The 21949-nt window shown below is 42.0% G+C and overlaps 1 protein-coding gene across 3 annotated transcripts in view; it reads left to right on the top strand.

Annotated features, from left to right (window-relative positions):
• The window catches only part of ARMH3 (armadillo like helical domain containing 3), a 269393-nt gene that overhangs the window by 12561 nt on the left and 234883 nt on the right, over window positions 1–21949 (top strand). For all 3 annotated transcript variants that reach the window (XM_030202857.1, XM_030202858.1, XM_030202856.1), the window contains exons 3-7: window positions 800–856; window positions 1724–1870; window positions 5398–5505; window positions 12998–13090; window positions 14911–14985. In XM_030202857.1, coding sequence (XP_030058717.1) covers window positions 800–856; window positions 1724–1870; window positions 5398–5505; window positions 12998–13090; window positions 14911–14985 — 480 coding nt within the window. The remainder of the gene's footprint in view (window positions 1–799; window positions 857–1723; window positions 1871–5397; window positions 5506–12997; window positions 13091–14910; window positions 14986–21949) is intronic.

Below are 21949 nucleotides of genomic sequence, written 5' to 3'. Positions count from 1 at the left end.
TAAGCTTGCTCCCTAATCCCTCACTATGGCTTTTCACCCAATGTAAAAGCCCTCCAATGTACCCATAGCTAACCTCTTCCCCCCCCCCCCCCCCCCCCCAGCCCTCCAGCCATCCCTGAGATTCACCCACGGACCATTGGTGTACAATGGAACAGGATGGGAGCAGTACTCCTTTGCTGCTATCCTGTCTGGCTCCAGGTGTCAGTATGGTGGAGATGACCCTAGCTGTAGGCCCTGAGGCACATAACTTGTTTGTGTTATTTATATATATACTAGCCGTTGAGCCCGTAAAAACGGGCTGGTATTGAGGTTTTCCTCCCCCCGCGGTCACCACCGCCGCCACCCCTCCACCTGGCCCGGGCCCTCTCTTCACTTCTGAACTTACACATCCATTCGCCGAACGCAGCAACGCACATCAGCTGAGCTGCCCCTTCCTTCTCTGCCTGTGTGTGTTCCGCCCTCGCTGACGTTACGTCACAGGAGGGCGGGGCCACAGGCAAAGAAGGAAGGGCTCACTGCAGCTCAGCTGATGTGCGTTGCTGCGTTCGGCGAATGGATGTGTAAATTCAGAAGGGAAGAGAGGGCCCGGGCCGGGTGGAGGGGTGGCGGCGGCGACTCCGAGTGGTGGGGGGGAGCGGTAGCAACCTCGGCGGCGCAGTTTCCCTCTCTGTCCCGGCCCCCCCCCCCGTCATCACGTATTGACGCGGGGGCGGGACAGAGAGGGAAGTCTCTACTGCGCATTTGCGAGTGAGTCGGTCACTCGCCATTTATATGTTTGATATTTTTTTTTTTTTTGCAGAGAGAGGATCCAACTAAGACCAACCCTCGGTTTTGGGAAGAGCTTTTCCTTATGAAGGTAACACATTCAAACAGGGTTATACCTGCCCACATATGTTGTAAACTGTATGTCAAACGTGGGGTTCCTGGTAGTACTGTAATGTACAGGATGTTGTAGATTGGCTCTAAATTTGGCCAGTAGCTGTTGCTGAAGAGTGAAGCTGAGCTATTCCTCCCCTATGGGTCTATGAATGTTATCTTGACAGCAGTCCTGAGCCAACCAGGGAGTAGGTTCTTAACCCAGGAATTGAACCTGGACCTTGCTAGGCCAATCCAAATTAGACTGATAAACATAGTGATGGAATTGTTTTTAGGAAACCTAAAATCAGACTGGCCACTGGCCAGCAATATGTGTAAAGCAGCAGGACCTCTGACTTCTAATGAATTTGTGCTCTGAGAAGAAAGTACTGTGGCTTTGAGGCCAAGCTCATTAGTTTGTAAAAATACCATGTACTATATTAGAAACACTAACCACCTTAATTCTGTAATCTTAGCATCTGAATGTATGTGCCAGTAGGGTGCTAAGCTTAGTGCACAACCTGTATAGCGTGCAACTGCAAGAGGGGGTGAACACGTGGGTTGAACATGGGCATGGCATGGGTGGTTGTCACACTTAGGCATATAAATTATAGAATTCTCCAAATTGCAGGCTAAACTACAGCATTTACACCCTAGCATTTACATCTACTTTTTACATGGCATAAGTGATTGCACCTAGATGTTGGCATGCAAATGTCAACTTACACTTTATTCAGTAATGGAATCTGGTCTCCTAAGATGCCATCATAGAATTCATGCTTAGCACTCAAATTTGGGCAAACTTTAGAATATTGCCCTTTAAAAGCTTTCATTTTGGTTTTATCATCTTTATTTTGTCAACTTTCAGGTGAACCTGGAATACCTAGAAGCAAAACTGGAGTCTCTAGATGGTGAAGAATTAGTGAAAATAAAAGAAAATATAAACAGTTTGTTCCAGCACTGCATTCAGGCCTTAGGAGAGGAGCACCAGATTAAGGTTGTCAACGCATTACAGGTACTACATGCTATGACTATCTGTTCTGTGAAACTTTGTTAATAATGGCCAGAGGCCTCATTATGACCATTATCATAACATTTTATTCCTTAGTGTCCTCAACAGACCAGTCCAGGACTTGTGGGCTTCTGCCCATCAACCAGCAGGTTGTGATACAGAGTACAAAACTATACTCTCCCCTAAAGGGCACTGTGCAGCTTACCCAAATCAGTATTTTTATCTTTTCAGCAGATGGAATATAGTTTCCATATCATCATGCTGATCAATCCATAGACTGGTGGGTTGTGTCCATCTACCAGCAGGTGGAGATAGAGAGCAAACCTTTTGCCTCCCTATATGTGGTCATGTGCTGCCGGAAACTCCTCAGTATGTTTTCTATCTCAGGACTTGTGGGCTTCTGCCCATCAACCAGCAGGTTGTGATACAGAGTACAAAACTATACTCTCCCCTAAAGGGCACTGTGCAGCTTACCCAAATCAGTATTTTTATTTTTTCAGCAGATGGAATATAGTTTCTTGTGCCACTCCTGATGTGCACTGTTGGCCTATTTGTGGTCAGTTTTACAGGTCTGTAGCTGAGCCCGGGGTGGGAGGTGGGGTGAAAAAAGGTTTCTAGCGGTCTACTTTGCTAGGGGGTATACCTTTTGGTGCTGGATCCCTCCCCCATATCTGCTTTTCTTGATGGCTCGTTTCTTTGGTTGTTTAAAAAAAGTACCGAACAAGTAGAGAACCTTGTACCTTTTGGTTCTGGGTCCCTTTACCCCAATCTACTCTTCCTGATGTCTCGTTTCTTTGTTTAAAAACAAACAAACAAGTGGAGAACCTTGACAGTATGCTGCAGCCTGGCAGTAATGTTTAATTTGATGTGACTCCAAAGCTGAATCCAGCCAGTATTCTGCTTCCCCGCAGCTGTCCATCTGTCTGTGGTGGTGAGTAAGATTTCTCTTGCACATTCAGTTTTAGTGCTTACTCCTCCCAGTTCATGGCTCTTCTTGCTGTACTCTGCAGATATTAAGTCGAGTCTCTTAGCTGATTTATGGCAGCGGATACAGTTAAAAACTGTTCCTACTGCATCGCTAGGTGGGCCACTTTGGGTCAGTGTTCTTTATGTTATCACTCACCTCAGTGGCAGTTGGACAGTGAAATTCTTACAGAGGAAAATCCCGGTTGCAGGACTAAGTCTCTGCTCTTTGGGGAGACAGATCTGATGGAGGACTGTTGATTGCTTCAGTTGCCTCAGAAAGTATTAGAACCGCAGCCATTTTGAATTCCTGCCCTTCTGCTGCTGACTTGAAAGCACTTCTTCACTCTGTGCAGGCAGCTCCATGTCCCTCTGATATGTTGCAGCAACTGTGTATGGCAGTTTCTCAACAAATGGATCTGAATAACGTCAAATCAGTAGATACTAGATCTAATTGGAGAGAATTACAAAGTAGAGTTTTTTTTCCAACCTTCACAGATTCCTTCTTAGAATCACCTTGCAAAGCTCCAGCCAAACGGGGGTAAAATCTACCTTACAGAGCCTTCTAGACTTAGGGGTGGTGATTCCTGTTCTGAAGAGTGATTTGGACCTAGGAAGATTTTCCATCTATTTTGTGGTACCCAAACAGGTGGGGGAATTTTGTTCTGTCCTGGATCTCAAGGATGTGAACTGAGTTATGTTGGTGTCTCATTTCAGAATGGAAATTCTGAAGTCAGTGATTGCTTCAGTTTGTCCATGTGAGTTTTTGACTTCTCTGGATCTCAAAGAAGCTTACTTCCACGTCCCAACGTGGCTTCTTCATCAGTGTTTTTATGTTTTGCAATTTTAGGAGGTCACTATCAGTTTGTAAATGCCCTTTGGACGTGCCATTGCCCAAGAACGTTTTCCAAGGTCAGGTTCTGGTAGCAGCATTCCTTAGGCAAAAGGGAGTCAGAGTTCATCTTTACCTCAATGATTGGTTGATAGGACATCTTGTCAGGAGAGTATTGAAGTCACCACCAAGATAGTCGGTCAGTCTTTTGCAGACTCTAGGTTGGGAAATCAATTTCTCGAAGAGCAAACTCCTTCTCAGTCTCTGGAATACTTGTGAGCTCTATTCAGTATGGAGGCCAAATAGGTCTATCTTCCAGCTCTGGAAATGCAAGCAGCAGTTACAAATCTGTTCACTGCTGCAGCAACTGAATCGGCAAGCTTGGAACTACATCACATGCAGGTTTTGGAATCAATTTGAATCTTGTTTCCAAGGGAACATATAAGACCCTGCAACACTCGCTTATGACTGAAGATTTGAATGGGGCTGGGGAAGGCAGAGGCTCTGTTCACATTGGGCTCCTACAATTCAGGTTAAATAATACACAGTTTGTCTATTTACTGCTCAAAGTTTTACATATTTCTGCTCAGTCTATGTTGGGGTACCAGTCCTGAGTTTTCTTGCCTTCAGTTAGTTAATTTCATCGTCTTATTTGGATAAAAGTGGCTTTTTGCCTCCCTTCACTTTTCAAGCAAGCATGCTTGTGATCTGAGCTGGAACAGCAACAGAAGCAGCCACAAAAACAACAACACTTTAACATATTATCTTTAAATTTCTGATATTCTGCTGATTTTCCCTCTGCTTTAAAACTTCCAAATAATTTCACAGGAATGAAATACAATCAATTCACTTATGTTTCTAATGAATAGGAGTAACTTGCTAGATATTAGATACTGGACTTTAAAAACTATTTTATGTTGCTTCAAGATTTAAAAGCAAAAAATATAGATATTATAGTAAGACTGACTCCTGACTGACTACATATCTCTTACAGAATCTTGATGTCCTAGGAAGCAGACACTTCAAAGGGACTCAAGCCCTGTCTGCATAATTAACTTTCCACTATTAATTGTTGGTAAAGACAAACCGGCTCTTTGTTCTGCTGAATAGCTAGAGATCTCTGTAATCTTATCTACTTTAAACAAGAATGTGCTTTGTCCTAGTAAACCAAAGATCTTCATACACCCCAGTAATCTGGGGAAGAAGAAACAATAGACTCCCCCCATCTGCCTAAAGGACATGAACCTCTACCAGTGGCAAGGGATCTCAACATGTTTCTCACCCAGCTGATGAAAACTCCTTTTGAACCATTGAATTCCTGCCATCTGAAGTACTTGACTTAGAAGGTTGTTTTCTTGGTGGCTGTTACTTCAGCTCATAGGATCAGTGAGCTTCAGGCCTTAGTGGATTGAATTCCTGCCATCTGAAGTACTTGACTTAGAAGGTTGTTTTCTTGGTGGCTGTTACTTTAGCTCATAGGGTCAGTGAGCTTCAGGCCTTAGTGGTGGATGCACCTTATACTAAGTTTCATCACAACAGAGTAGTCTTCCACACACTCCACAAAGCTCTCTTTTTTTTTTTTTTACTATGGCAAAAGCCAGACCATGTCACCCACTTGTGAGAATATGAAGCCTGCTGCCCTCGGAGAATGCCTTCTACAGGTAAGTATCTTTGCTTTATCAGGAAATAGAGGACATAAACTAACCCTTTCATTCATTTTTCCTTCTTTTTGTAGACACTATGTGCCCTAATCCGAGGAGTCCATCAAAAGAACAAGTCCACTTCTGGCTTTGACATCATCAATATGCTTATGGGGTTTGATAAGGCAGAGCTACGCATGAAGGTGGGAGACTATCAATGAGTAGTGCTTCACAAATATTTAAGTTAAGCTAAGTAACTAACTTAAAAACTGATCAAAACAATTCTGTATTTGTAATTTAGAATAGTAGCTTACATTGCAATGATACAAGGTCTGTATGTTGAGCTAGACTTTTTTTCATGGAAAGCCATTTTGTGGGTCATGCTGATAGGTCATGTGACTTCACACATGCCATTCCAAAGCTGAGAGTCTATGAAGGATAAACTCTGCTGTACTGAGTGAGTAACTTCTCACACCAGTCCTCTGGTGGTTTTCTTTCATCTCTACATTAGGAGGTGTTCCCTTTTTCTGTATTTCTCCCCCTCCCCCACCCTTGATCATTTGATTTTGCTTTCTATGTATTTTTTTCTCTAACTCTATATTTAAGAAGAAATTGCTATTCTCACATTTAGGGTGACGTCATCCACGTCGCCCAGTGCGGAATGCTTTTACAGCATACTTTAGCTTTGAGTGCACGCAACAGCGTTCTCTCACTGCACATGTACGAGTGCCTTCCTACCTGCCTTGAGAGCGCGGGACCATCAGAGTCTCCATCTGTCATGAGGAGAGACTGCGCTGCCTGCGTCTACTCAGAGCGTCTGGTGCGTTGCTGCTTTTTGAGCTATTTTGTGCTTTCTCTTAGGGTATTTTTTGTTTGCTCGGTTTTTGTGTTTTTCTTTTTTCGGTAATTTTTATTTCCTTCTCTTTACAGTTTACTTTTTTTTTTCCCACTTTTTTTATATAAATCATTTTTATTACAGTGGAACAGAAAGCATTACATGAGAAGCTAAAATATAAAGAACATTCTTTACCAATTCACTACTAGGGCTACAATACTTCAAATTCCAAAATGAAACCCCCCCTCCCCCCACCCACCTGTGAAATCAGCACCAACAGTATCAATCCACAAGCACATCACAAGTTAAGTAGTCTACTGTGAGCCCATTGAAGAAGTGTGGATCAAAATGTTGGAATTTCTAGCCAGCTGAAGAACCAGTATCCTGAACCTCCAGTCGTTCTAAGAACATTTGATAGGTCATCTGAGTGCGCCATACTTGAAGTGTTAGTGGTTGAGGGGAAAGCCAGGCCAAAGAACAGCCTTTTTTAGCCTGAAGTACTGCCCGATTCAGAAAATCTCGCAAGCTACCAGTCGTATTGTGTGCCAGTTGATATTTGCCAAAACGTATTTGTGGATCTATGTGCAGTTTGCAGAGCCATGGAGCAGGAATCCGGTCTAATAACTGCTTCCATAACTGAATGACAACCAGATGTGTCCAGAACAGGTGTCCAAGAAAAGCCCTAGCAGCTGAGCACTTAGGGCAGCAATCTGAAGCAGTAAAATCAGCAAGGTGAGCCCTCTGAGGAGAAACATACAGTCATAGGGCAAATTTGTACTGCATTCCCAATATGAAAAAGTCCAAATGTTTTCCAGATGCCTAGGACAAAGGCACAAAGTAAGTCATTTGAAATAACACAAGGTGGATCCTGTGACCAAGCCTGCGCTATAGTAGTATAATGTATCTCATCCGCTGTGACTTTCAGATAAACATGATGAAATGAGAGAGGCACCTTGTCTTGTGCTGCCATTATATAACCTATGGATAACATTTTCCCCACTTTTTCTTGTTTTTCTTGTGCTCATGAGGCCTGATTTCCCCCTCCCTTTTTTTTCTTCCTGATTTGCCCCTTTATCAATCACCATTGAGTCGTTTGATTTGGCCATAGCTGTTTTTCCTCCCATGATATAAAAAGTTCCCAGTGACTTCAAGAGCTATGTTCGTTGCAGTCGGACCATCTCTGGAACTGACACCCATTCCTTGTGTCTCCAGTGTTTTGGGCACAGAACATAACCCTACCAGCTGTCTTCTTTGCCTGCGTATGCAGAAAAGAACATGGTTGTCCAGAGAGGCTCAGAAAGAGAGAAAAGTTTTGGAGCCATATCTGAATTGTTGATGTTGGCATTGACATCAACATTGGTGCTGCATTGGCATTGGGTGCATCGGTCCCTGTGGCTGCTAGACCCGTGTCTGACACTGGGAGTGGACATGCATCGAGGAGGTCTCCATTTGCCTCAACGCTGTCCACTGTGCAGGACCCCCGGAACCAATCAGCATTGGACCCGACACAAAAGGCGCGAGGATTCGACGTCCTTGTTGGCACCGAGGGGTGGTGTTGTTCGGCATTGGGCAAAGGCCAAGAAGCACAAGCATCATCCCCTTTGAAGCATGATGCCGGGATCACCGGGCACTGAGCACTGCGTATGTTTAGTAGAAATAAGTAGTAGTAGTAACATAGTAAATGACGGCAGATAAAGACCTGCATGGTCCATCCAGTCTGCCCAGCAAGATAAACTGATTTTACATGATACTTTCTATGTATACCTGAGTTAGTAGTAGGTCTAGCGAAAGTTGAGGTTTTGCTATGCAGACTGGGAGTCCATGTGTTTCCCTACCTGGAAGATTAGCTGGTGAAGAGCACGTCGAGGGACAGTACTCAGAGTTCATGCAAAGAACTGTTTGGGTGGTAGTACTACCAAGGATTGTTTTAAACTATCCCATCCCGTCTGCTTCCGGTTCAGCAATTGTAGTTCATTGGAGCCATGCTAGACACACAGGCATAGGCCTTTCTTCCTGTGTTGAGGGTGAACACTCTAGTCATACTCGCCACTCGGGTTTCAGGCAGCCAGCAGGTAACAGTTCGGCAGATGTTAAGTTTACGAGACCACGTGTCCTCCACTGTGCATGTCACTCCCTTGACATGTCTTCATATGAGGACCACCAGGTGCACCCTAGCTTCCCAGTGGTGTCTGGCCTCTGGGAACCTGGCAGATCTCATCCGGGTAATACTGGAGGTGGTTCAGACTCTCTTCTGGTGGACAATTCATTCCAATTTGTCTGTGGGACTTCCATTCCATATTCCTCGGCCCCAGAAGTAGCTGATGACTGATGCATCCTGCCTGGGGTGGAGAGCTCACTTGGATGGGCTTCACACTCAGGATGCTTAGTCAGCTCAGGAAACAGATCTTCAGATCAACCTTCTGGAGCTGCAGGCCATCTGGAATGCTCTAAAGGCTTTCAGAGATCAGCTGTTCAACCAAATTACACTCATTCAAATGTACAATCAGGTTCCAATGTATTATACCAACAAGCAGGGGGATGCAGGATCATACCCCATTTGTCAGGAGGCTGTCCAGATGTGGCAATGGGCTGTCCAGAACAGGATGGTTTTCAGAGCCACGAAGCTGGTATGCCATTCCAGCAGCCTGGCCGACAGACTGAGCAGGCTTTTCCGATGTGGGGGCACCCCCTCGGTGGATGTCTTTGCCACTCCATTCAATCACACAGTACTTTCCAGGCTCAGGGCACACAACAGATTAGTGTTGGAGGCCTTCCTCCTCCATTGGGGGAATGGCCTTCTGTACGCATATCCTCCTATCCATCTTGTGGGGAAGACTTTTATGAAACTTAAGCAAGACTGTGGAACCATGATCCTGATAGGCCCATATTGACCCAGGTAGATCTGGTTCCCTTTTCTTCTGGAGTTATCCTCCAAAGAACCTTGGAGATTGGAATGTTTTCCAACCCTCATAATGCAGAATGAGGAATCTCTTCTACATCCTAATCTCCAGTCCCTGGCCTTCACAGCCTGTTTGAGAGCTTTGGATTTGCTTCCTTGCATCTTCCTAAGGGTGTCTCCAGAGTCTTGCTGGCTTCCAGGAAAGATTTCACAAAGAAGTGGTGTTCTTTCAGATGGAGAGCTTTTCCACCTGGTGTGATAGCAAGGCCCTAGATCACCTTTCTTGACTCACACTGACCCTGCTTGAATACCTTCTGCACATTTATGAATCTGGTCTTAAGATCAACTCTGTGAGGGTTCACCTCAGTGCAATTAGTGCTTATCATCAATATGTGGAAGGTAAGCCCATCTCTGGACAGCCTCTAGTTGTTTGCTTTATGAGAGGTTTGCTTCTGTCAAAGCCCCCTGTCAAACCTCCACCAGTGGCAAGGGCTTTCAATGTCGTTCTTACCCAGCTGATGAAAGCTCCTTTTGAACCACTGAATTTCTGCTATCTGAAGTACTTGACCTGGAAGGTTGTTTTCTTGTTGGCTGTTACTTCAGCTCATAGCGTCAGTGAGCTTCAGGCCTTAGTAGTGGATGCTTCTTATACTAAGTTTCATCACAACAGAGTAGTCTGCACGCATCCTAAGTTTCTGCCAAAGGTGGTGTTCGAGTTCCATCTGAACCAATCAGTTGTCTTGCCAACATCTTTCCCCGTCCTCGTGCCTATCCTGGCGAAAACAGCTTACACACCTTGGATTGCAAGAAAGCATTCACTTACTACATGGAGCAAACAAGGCCCCACAGACGGTCCACCCAGCTTTAGGTTTCTTTTGATCCCAACAGGATGGGGGTCACCATCGGGAAACGCACTATCTCAGTTTGGTTGGCAGATTGCTTTTCATTCACATATGCCCAGGCTGTGTCTCCTTGAAGGGTCGTGTCATGGCTCATATTATCAAATCCATGGCTGCGTCAGTAGCCCGCCTGAGGTCAGCTTCCATTGAAGAAATTTGCAAGGCTGTAATGTGGTCTCCAGTCCACACATTCACTTCTCACTATTGTCTTGAGCAGGATACCTGACGCGACAGTTGGTTCAAGCAGTCAGTGTTTCAGAATCTGTTTGGTGTCTAGAATCCAACTCCATCCTCCCACGCCTCTTTTATTCTGTTGCAGGCTGCACTCTCATTCAGATTGTATATAGTTTCAGGTTAATCTGTGTTATGTCCTTGCTGTTGCGAGGCCTAATTGACCAATATTTGTTGTTTTGGGTAGCCTGAATGCTAGGAATTCCCCACTTGTGAGAAGATAGGCGCCTGCTTGTCCTCGGAGAAAGCGAAGATATTTACTTGTAGCAGATATTCTCTGAGTAGAGCAGGCTTCATATTCTCAGAATCCCTCCCACCTCCCCTTGGAGTTGTCTCCTTGGTTATTTTTACTTTATTTTTTTTACTTTAGTAATTTCCTAGACACTTATTTAAACCCCTTTGAGAGGAAGGAAGAAAATAGTGAGGAACTCAAACAATATTTGTTGTTTTGGGTGAGCCTGAATGCTAGAGATTCCCCACTTGTGAGAACACAGAAGCCTGTAGAAGCGACCCCACAGGTAAGTATCTTTGCTTTTTTTTTGCTGGTTCCATAAAATGGCTGATTTTCCATTTTTTTGTATTAATGGCCATGCGCTAATGTTGCCATTAGCGCATGGACATTAAAAAAAATTACCCCATGAACACTGCCACTTATTTTGTAGGCAGTAAGGGCTCATGCAGTAATCCTATGGTAGCCAACTAGCACACTGTAATGTAACTGTGCTAACTGATTAGTGCAAGAATGCCCAATCTCCACCCCCTACACATCTCTCAAAAAAAAAAAAAAAAAAAATTTTAGCACATTGATTATCACTCGCATGCCATTTTAATATACCGCAAAATCAACAGATATGTACGTGATTTACAATATTAAAAGTAGAGGAAGAATAAGTTAAAAGGAATAAAGAAGAACCACAAAAGGAAGCGAGGTTATAATGTTTGTATTTTAGTGTGTGTGTGGGGTGGGGGATAAGCAGGGAATCACTAAACCCTAAGCAGACACTTGAGGAGGGGAGAGAGGGACAGAAATACACACACCAAGGGTGGGATGCTGTCCAGTGCCACGGACAGGGCATATTTCAGTGAGAGAAGCAAGACTCTCAATTAGTAATCCCATACACTTTAGTACATTAATATATTTTAAGAGTGACCTTAAAATTTTTAATTGACTGTTCAACACAAATATCAAGTGGAATGGAGTTCCAGTGAGTGGGAGCATATCTGCAAATGCATGGGTATAGCAAACAAGCATAGAGAATGGCTTGGAACATAGGGGGAGAAGTGATCTGAACAGAAACTGGGAGAGATTGGAGTTCAGGATCTGATGAGTTAATGTCAGAATTTTAAACAGAATATGACAGTGAACAGGGAGCCAGAGTTCAGATTTCAGAAGGTGGTGGGGGGGAGGGAGTTGCACTGTGAATAAGTTTGACCACAGTACTTTGGATTAATTGTAAGTGACGAATCTGATAGAGAGGGAGACGTGAAAGAGACAGTTGCAGTAATCAAGTTTACATGATTAGGGAATGAACCAGTAGACGAAGGAACGAGCAGCCCTGATTGCCTCTAAATGAAGACTTCTGTATGACTATAGTGATATGAGGGACAAGAGTGAGCTGATTATCACTACTGTGCCAAGTATTAATGGGATAGGTAGGCTGCAGAACGGGGAGCATGGCAGAGCAAATGGCCCAACACGTGGAAAGAAAGGGAAACAGATTTGCACAGAGCCAATTAGCAATTTTGTTCAATTTCACAGAAATTTCTTCAATAGATTGTGGGGAACGTGATTCAGGGGGGAAGAGCAACGGAATGTCATCCGCATAGATATAAAAAGAAATTCCTTGGGATTGCATAAGAAGAGCTAGAGGGAAAAGAAATATGTTTATTTATTTATTTATTGGTTACTTTTGTGTCCCACATTTTCCCACCTATTTGCAGCCTCATTGTGGCTTACATAGTACCGTAAAGGCGTTCGCCAATTCCGGTATAAACAGTTACACAGTGATGTTATGGTAGAATAGGGTTCATGTGGAACAAACATATTAGGGAATCGTATAAACGGAAGAGTTTAAGTTATGTCCATTATGTTCTTTGGTTTCGTAGTGTTGCAGCGTTCAGGTATTTAAGTAGGGTCGGTAGGGTATGCTTTTTTGAACAGGTAAGTTAAAGAGGACAGGTCCTAAATCAGATCCTTGTGGGATGCCACAGGAAATAATAGGTGAGGAAAGGGATTTCTCCCATTGGACTTGAAATGCCCTATCGGGCACGTAAGATTTGAACAAGGAAAGCGCATTCCAGATAATTCCCATAGACTGTAGACGACAAAGTAAAATCTTGGGATTTATCAAATAAAAAGCTTTACGGAGATCAAGAGAAATAAAGAGAACCTCCTTACAATATTCAAGGTAACTTTTCTTTTTAACGAGGCTTACCATAACAATAGGAATTCCAATGCATCACTACTTACTTGATAATCTGACTGTTTTCTGATTTATTGAATTGATCATATCCATTATATTACACTTGTTTTTGTATGTAACCAATTGTTTATCTACTCTTGAATGGCGCCTACCATGATGTAATATTGTAAGCCACATTGAGTATGCAAATAGGTGGGAAAATGTGGGATACAAATGCAACAAATAAATAAAAGGGTCCCTTAATTTGGTGTCCAGGTTGTATGATATGGATTACATTAACAGAGTATGTTTTTTGTATTTTTTTAAATTGCTAATCATCTTTAGATTGAAATAAACATTTATATACAATTGTTACTTCTAAGGCAGTATATTAAGAATGGTTAAGTAAACAAATTTTCTCACCTGCAGAATCTAATGGAAAGTTTGGATTCACTACTTTGTGGGGAGAGCTCTGAATTTCTGAAGAGCTTATGCTTGAAGCTTCTCCTTTGCTTGGTGACTGTAAGTGGTACATATATAAATATATATATGTGTGTTTCTTTTTTTCTGCAGAAGGACATTGACAGAGTATCCTATGTATGTTCAAGTTCCTATAATACCTATGCACAGTTACTTGCAGACAGCTTGGATACTAATACCTTTTTAAACACAGTTTCTTAGAAAAAAAAATTTTTTTTTGATTTAAAAAGAAAAAAGTCTAGTATACACTACCCTTTTTAAGGAGTATGTTCTGTGGAAAACAAATATTTCAAACATATTTGTGCTCAACTAGGTAATCTGGCAGTTTTGAAAAATTAAAAATCTTGGTTATGATGATGTTCATGAAGCAGTAATTTTTTTGTGGCTTGCCCATATTCCTGTCTGGTGGTGAAATAGTTTTCAGAGCTGTGCCACATATGGAGTTCTGGGAGGATGGCTGACCAACTTTTATTGTATGTCTTTGAACCATAGGAGCTGACTCTGTGGGTGCTTTAGCACCCCCAATATTGAGAAAATTCCTTGTATGTGTCTAGGCAGGGGTTATTTCCATTGGGCTTAGCACCCCCAATAATTTTGAAAAGTTGGCTCCTATGCTTTGCATCCTTATTTTTTCAATGATAAATAAAACTAATTGATTAAAATGTAATATTCTGTGACATTTGTCCTAAAATAGTGACTTTTTTCACTATTTGATTAAAGTAATGCTTAGAGAACAAACATATCTTTTTAATACAGACTGGCATTATATATGTAAGGATATATATCATTATTATCCCTATTTAACTGTGCCCTTTGTAGTAGTATGATTATAGTAGAATAAAAATTAGCATTTACCCTAGTTTTTTAGTGTAGGATCAGCAAATATCAACAAAAAGAGAGTGTGTGTGTGCATATATGTAATCTCAAAAATGCCAAACTGAACAGTTTGATTGTGTTTGCGAGGGAAAAGTCTCAACTTTACGGCAACAACTTTAAACCGTTGTGTTGCACGTACAAAAAGTCATCATAGACTCAAAAACCCTCGTGTAATATTTTTTTAGTGATTTTTCAAAATTATAAACTATATATTTTTCAAAATTTTAAAAGTTCATATATTAGAGAGTCAATTAGACTGAGAAAAAAAATATATATATGTGATCTGTAACTATATCAATTCTCAACGAGTTTTAAAATCGCTAAATGCTGGAGAAAACTCAAACTAACATCAGTTTTCTCCATCATTTAGCGATTTTAAAACTCTTTGCTGCGTGGTTCCCTGAGGAAGATGAACGAAACGGGACCGTTGGAATCATCTGGCAAGCTGGAGTGTGAAGTTGCAAGATAAGTGCATTTGAGTCATTGAGAATTGATATAGTTACAGATCACACATATATATATATTTTTTTCTCAGTCTAATTGACTCTCTAATATATGAACTTTAAAAAATTTGAAAAATATATCATTTATAATTTTGAAAAATCACTAAAAAAATATTACACGAGGGTTTTTGAGTCTATGATAACTTTTTTTACGTGCAACACAACGGTTTAAAGTTGTTGCCGTAAAGTTGACACTTTTCCCTCGCAAACACAATCAAACTGTTCAGTTTGGCATTTTTGAGATTATCAATATTGGTGAACAGTATCGATCTTTGGTTGAATTGCTTTGTGCATATATGTATAAAATATATATACATACATACTTTTTAAATGGATACAACAACTGCAAAATCTCTCTAAAGCTTCAAGATTGTAATATTCCACAAACACTGAAGCTATTCTGGTTGATCTGTGTGTATGATTGATAGACAATTAAAAATGTATAAAATGGTGCTGCCACCAATGTGTTCTTATTTCATACAGGTCACGGATAACATCAGCCAGAACACGATCTTAGAATATGTTATGATCAACAGCATTTTTGAAGCTATCTTACAGGTACAAATATTTGGAGCAGTTTTCTCCTTGTGTTTGCAGCAGTGGTTCCTAAACCTGATGTGACTCCAGAGTCAATCAGGATTTCAGGATAGATGCTATGAATATGCATGAGAATAATATACATATCCCGAGTTGTGACTGAGCAGTCAATAAATATTTTGGGCAGGAACTCACCCTCTCCCTGACCTTCAGAATTAGTTCAAGCTTTACAACTTGCTTTCAGTTACATTCTTAAGCTCTCAACCAGTGGTGTAGCCAGAAAATGTTTTTTGTAGGGGTGTGGGTACTATGCATACTGCTCCGAGCCATTGTAGTTACACTCTTAGGGATAGGTTCTATATATGGTAGCAAAAAAATCAGCACTGAAAAAAAGCAGTATTCTATAGGCTGTGCTTAAAGTTAGTCACGGTTTATAGAATAGCACTTATGCCCGGGAATTATTCCTAACTTTACGCACGGCCATTTGCACCACTGAAATGTTCTGCAGATGTATGCATCTAAATTAGGCATTTATCCCTGTGCGTTAACTTTAGGAATGCCCCCATTCTGCCTATGCCCCTCCTATTTCTGTGCCCCCTTTTTCAGATCATGTGTAAATGCCAGTTAAATCTAATTAATGCCAATAATTGCTTGCTAAAAGCCAATTATTGCTGCTAATTAGCATGTACGGTTAAATTGCATGCACAAATTGGGCACACACCCAAATTTGCTTGCACAATCTTGGGTGATTTTTGATAGAATTAGGGGGTTAATGACATAATGTGATGGTGTGTGCCTGACAGGTAGTCTGCAGCAGGTTTTCTGTATCATGGGTGACACTTAAATTTTAAATCAATTATTTTAAGCACTTACCAAAGCCACATACATGCATATGGAAGCTGGAGGAGTAGCCTGGTGGTTAGTGCAGTGGATTTTGATTATGGGGAACTGGGTTCAATTCCCACTGCAACTCCTTTTGACTCTGGGTAAGTCACTTAACCCTCCTTTGCCCCAGGTACAAATAAGTATCTGTATATACTATGTAAACCGCCTTGAATGTAGTTGTAAAAACCACAGGTATATTTCCTTTCCCTTTCCCTTTAGTTATATTAAGATGTTTCAATGGGTAGCATTCCATACCTTAATTTAAATGTAAGTAGACTCAATCCTACTATAAGGGTAAAATATCAGAGCACATCACAACATTCTGCAGAGTGTACTAAAAGCCCACTTGAAGTTATGGCAAAATAATGAGGTACTCTAATTTAGCAAGTATCCTTTGACTTTATGGCATATCCTTTGTTCTATGACAAATGCCTTATTAATTCATATTAATAAAACAGGTTAAACATCTCTGAAGTCTTCTTTTCTATGATATTGTATAGAAAGCAAAGAACACATTATAGAAATATCAGATTCAGTCATGTAATATAATATACCAATATTTCTTTTAATCCCCTTTTCCATAATGCTCAAGCGGAAAGTGAAATAACTGTAATAAAACAGCAATAATCCTAGTAAGTGTAAAAACCATAGAGTACAGTGGATGCACAACAAAACTAGGATGCTTCATTTTACAACCTAATATGAAAAAAAAATTACATTCAATTTCTTGTGTCGTCTCAGCAACACAAGCTCCTTCTACTGCCTGATACTCATTTTCAAAGCACTTAGACTTATAAAGTTCCATAGGTTACTATGGAACTTTGTAAGTCTAAGTGCTTTGAAAATACACCTCCTATATGAAGTAACATAAATCCCTGCAGAAAAGACACTCTGATCTTTAATGTACTATAAGAGTACTAACTCAACAATGTCACCTAGGAAAAGGCGAAACAAAACAGCGAAGTCAACTAAAAATGTGGACAATGCTCCAGGTAAAAAAACTTTATTGATGAGCATGACTCGACACAGCTGTGTTTCGGCCTATGGGGCCTGCATCAGGAGTCTTGTGTGATCTAAAATTCACTCGTCATGTTCGTCATTCAGTGCTGAAATGGAGCTGTAGCGTCTTGTAAGTCAAATTGAAGTAATGCTCTTAGAAGCTTTTCGAATCTCGAGAGTAAACCAAGTTCGGGTTTACTCTTGAGATTCAAAAAGCTTCTAAGAGCATTACTTCGCTGTTTTCACCGTATATATCCTTGCGAAGATTCATTTCTTCTGTTTTGGCATCACCTAGGAAAAGGCAACATTGTAAAATTATTCCATGCCCTAAAATACCAAAACTTGCAAACTCGCTGCTACAAATCCACCCCCCCCCCCCACACACACAGAAACTATATGCTTACAGAATTCCTGACATGCAAACACAGACAGATCTTTGTCAAATACAGAATAAAGGACTACAATTAGAAATGGAAGCACAAGCATACATGCAAAAACTACACTGCACTACACTATGCTATACTACAGAAACATACATGCATACATGCAAAAACTACACTGCACTACACTATGCTATACTACAGAAACCTGGAAAGCCATGGAAACCAGACATTAAGCAGTGGAACACTGAAGAAAGGGCAATGGAAATAACATATTGTCTTGTACAGAGAAAATATTTCTTCACTCAACGTGTAATTCAACTCTGGAATTCATTGCCAAAGAATGTGGTAAAAGCAGTTAGCGGGGTTTAAAAAAGGTTTAAATAACTTCCTAAAAGAAAAGTCCATAAGCCATTATTAAGATAGACTTGGGGAAAATCCTAGGAAAATTTCTAGGATAAGCAGCATAAAATGTATTGTACTTTTTTGGGATCTTGCTGGGTACTTATAACCTGGGTTGGCTATTGTTTGAAAAGGATGCTGGGCTTGATGGACCTTCATTCAGGCCCAATATGGCAACTCTTATAAAAAGGCATATGAATGCACATTCCCAAAGAGAATATATTCCAATTACTAAAAACTTGAAGTAAAATGCTTTTTTGTTGTCTGATTTTTTTTATTCTTCGAATGGCCCTACTCTCCCTTATTTTCTCCTTGTTGATCTTTCCCTCTGTCCTTTCCAGGATCTCTTATTTTTTTTTTCTATTTTCTGTCCTTCCCCCCCCCCCCCCCCCCCCATTTGTCTCTAAAAATGATCATTCTTTTCTTCATTTATTCATTCTTTCTTTCTATCCTTCCAAAGCTAGATTTTATTCCCCCTTAAGTCTCCCTCATTTTAGTTTTCACCTACCTAGCAGTTTGCTGCTCTCCATCTCCTACTCTCAGTTTCCCCCTTTCCCCTTCTGGTCTTTCACTGCTTCCTCAGGCTTAAATTTTACCCCCCTTTCACCCGTCTGGTCTTTCACTGCTTACTCAGGCTTAAATTTTACCCCCTTTCACCCGTCTTTTAAGTCCCCTATTTCCACTCACTGTATACACCCTCTCCCTAGCTCTCCTCTGCTTCTTAGTCCAATTCTTTCCATATTATTCATCCCATTCTCTGCTTTTTGCCCATTTTTCTTTCTCTTATTTCCTACCCAGTCTCTTTTTTTCCCTTTCACTTGCTCTGTTTCTACCTCTCTCACCTCTTCAACGATTTATCCCCTTTCTCTGTCTTTTGCTGTCCTCACAACCTCCTGTCCTTTTCTCCTGGCTCCTAAGTCCACCTCAGCTTTTGCAGGTCTGTCACACCATCTACCCATTTTTCTTCACCCTGTGGTACATCCTTCAGCTTATCCAACACACCTCTACTTATGTTCTTACCTAAGCTCTTAGTATCAGCTCTTCCTAAACCCAGTCCCCTTGTTTCCTACCCTTACCCATTCACCAAGATTATTACTACTACTACTACTATTTAGCATTTCTATAGCGCTACAAGGCATACGCAGCGCTGCACAAACATAGAAGAAAGACAGTCCCTGCTCAAAGAGCTTACAATCTAATAGACAAAAAATAAATAAAGTAAGCAAATCAAATCAATTAATGTGAACGGGAAGGAAGAGAGGAGGGTAGGTGGAGGCGAGTGGTTACGAGTCAAAAGCAATGTTAAAGAGGTGGGCTTTCAGTCTAGATTTAAAGGTGGCCAAGGATGGGGCAAGACGTAGGGGCTCAGGAAGTTTATTCCAGGCGTAGGGTGCAGCGAGACAGAAGGCGCGAAGTCTGGAGTTGGCAGTAGTGGAGAAGGGAACAGATAAGAAGGATTTATCCATGGGGCGGAGTGCACGGGAAGGGGTGTAGGGAAGGACGAGTGTGGAGAGATACTGGGGAGCAGCAGAATGAGTACATTTATAGATTAGTAGAAGAAGTTTGAACAGGATGCGAAAACGGATAGGGAGCCAGTGAAGGGTCTTGAGGAGAGGGGCAGTATGAGTAAAGCGACCCTGGCGGAAGATGAGACGGGCAGCAGAGTTTTGAACCGACTGGAGAGGGGAGAGGTGACTAAGTGGGAGGCCAGCAAAAAGCAGATTGCAGTAGTCTAAACGAGAGGTGACAAGGGTGTGGATGAGGGTTTTGGTAGAGTGCTCGGAAAGAAAGGGGCGGATTTTACGGATGTTGTAAAGAAAGAAACGACAGGTCTTGGCAATCTGCTGGATATGAGCAGAGAAGGAGAGAGAAGAGTCAAAGATGACCCCAAGGTTTCGAGCTGAGGAGACAGGGAGAATGAGAGAGCCATCAACAGAAATAGAAAACGGGGGGAGCGGGGAGGTGGGTTTGGGGGGGAAAATGAGAAGCTCGGTTAGATCCTACTATCCTCCCAAGCCCCATCTAATTTCTAAGTCTGTCCTCTTCTGCTTTTTACCCACTTCCAGAATTTGATCTACCCTCAACTTTCTGTCCCCAATAATTGCTCCTCTGCCTGCTTTTCTCATTCTTCAGCATCCGTCCTCCTTCCTTTTCTCCCTTTTCTGGCACCCATTTCCTCTGTCTTCCCCTTCCCACCTTTAGTTTCTTCCTCTTGTCTTTCTTCTCTTTTTCCATCAGTCTGCCTCTAGTCTCCCTTCCCAGTATCCTTCTATCTATTTTCTGCCTTTTATCCAGTAACCATTTTCTGTGCCCTTTCCTTCTTCCTCTAGTATTCTTCCAGTCTTTTTCCATTTTTTTTAGGCAGCACTCCTTTTTTTCTGCCTCTCCCCTTTCTTCCTCCAGCATCCTCTGTGCTGCATTCTCCTTGCTTTTCCAGCACAGCACTGAGCACCCATTTCCTCTGTGTCTCTCTTCACCAGTGTATGTCATCTGCTTTCCCTTTCTGTTCCCCTCCATCAAAATTCAAATTAATTGTACTTTAGCTGGAAGGGATCCCCAAGTCCCACTAGCTGAAGAAACCCAGAATGTGAGTAAGTAGGGGAATAGTGGAGTTGTTAGCAGCAACACTTGAGCTCTCTAATGCAAGCATTGCAAGTACGTTGAATATTGGTGGGCTAGCACTCCTAGGTGCTGATTTCATGAGATTATCATCTGGATGTGCTCCTGCGAGAACCCAATATTCTTGTGATGCTGGTGTTAGAGATTTCAAGTGCTGCCCATTAAAAGTCGTGCTTTTTGTCTGTTTGCTTGCATTCTATGTTTCTTCAGCTAGCTGAATTTGTGGCTTGCAGTCTGGCCGCCCAGATGAGAGGGCTGAATTGTCGCATCATACCCTCTCTTTCAACAAGACTGTCCCCTATTCTTATCCTCCTCCTCCTCCCATGTGTCCTTCATGAAAGTCCAAAATGTGTCTCGCTCTTGAAGTGCCATGCACTAATGGAGCTTCACTGTCAGCTTTTCCATATTACACCCATGTCTAAAGTTCAGAGAGAAAATACATACACTCTTTTCCTTTGAAAACTACTCTGCCAAAGCTCTACACAACATTTATATCTTCTGTCTCCTTTGTGTCTGGGCTATACCATCCTTAAAAAGTGGGTGTTATCCCTTCCTGTCAGCAGAGAAACAGTGACATCACTGGTCTAATCTGCTGGTGCTCCGTGAAAAGCTCAAGTGTTGTGTTCAGTTTTGGAGGCCATATCTTGCTAAAGATGTAAAAAGACTGGAAGTGGTGCAAAGAAAAGCTACAAAAATGGTATGGGATTTGCATTGCAAACTGTACGAGGAGAGACTTGCCGACCTGAAAATGTATACCTTGGAGGAAAGGAGAAACAGGGGTGATATGATACAGACATTCAAATATTTGAAAGGTATTAATCCACAAACGAACCTTTTCCAGAAACGGGAAGGTGGTAGAACTAGAGGACATGAATTGAGGTTGAAGGGGGGCAGACTCGGGAGTAATGTCAGGAAGTATTTTTTTTATGGAAAGGGTGGTAGATACGTGGAATGCCATCCCACGGGAGGTGGTGGAGATGAAATTGGTAATGGAATTCAAACATGCATGGGATAAACACAAAGGAATCCTGTTTAGAAGAAATGGATCTATGGAATCTTTGTGGAGATTGGGTGGTGAGTAAAACCGGTACAGGGCAGACTTCTACGGTCTGGAACAGGATTCAGGATTCTCAAACAGTCTGGGCTGGAACAGGATTCAGGATTCTGGAACAAGCTTGGCTGGAACAGGATTCTGGAACGGGCTTGGCTTGGCTGGAACAGGATTCTGGAACGGGCTTAGCTTGGCTGGAACAGGATTCTGAAATGGACTTGGCTTGGCTGGACCAGGGTACTGAAAGGGACTTGGCTTAGCAGGGACCTGGGACAGAACTAGCTCAAACATAGAGCAGGAGCAGAACCTGGCTCAAACACACACAGGAACAGAACTTGGCAGAAACAGAGCTTAAGAGCTAGGAAGCAAACATGGCAGACAAAGGATTAAGCAGACTAAGGGAAGACAAACAAACAAACAAACAAACAAAGAAGCAATGTGCATACCAGTAGCCACAGCTGGATAGCAGTGAAGTAATCAGGCAGCAGGCAAGAGAGTAATCCAGGTACAGGCAAGGTCAGGAGGCAGGCAGCAGACTCTGCCTGTACCTGGATTACACTTTGCTATCCCTGGTGGGTCAGAACTAGAGTGGGATAAAAGGGCTCTGCACTGTGTCACCATAGTTTAAAGGATGTGTGGAGAAACAGTA

Source organism: Microcaecilia unicolor, chromosome 5 (assembly GCF_901765095.1).
Source record: "Microcaecilia unicolor chromosome 5, aMicUni1.1, whole genome shotgun sequence".
NCBI classification, from domain to species: domain Eukaryota; kingdom Metazoa; phylum Chordata; class Amphibia; order Gymnophiona; family Siphonopidae; genus Microcaecilia; species Microcaecilia unicolor.
Note: the sequence above shows the minus strand (reverse complement) of the source record. Positions and strands in the feature narration are given on the sequence as shown.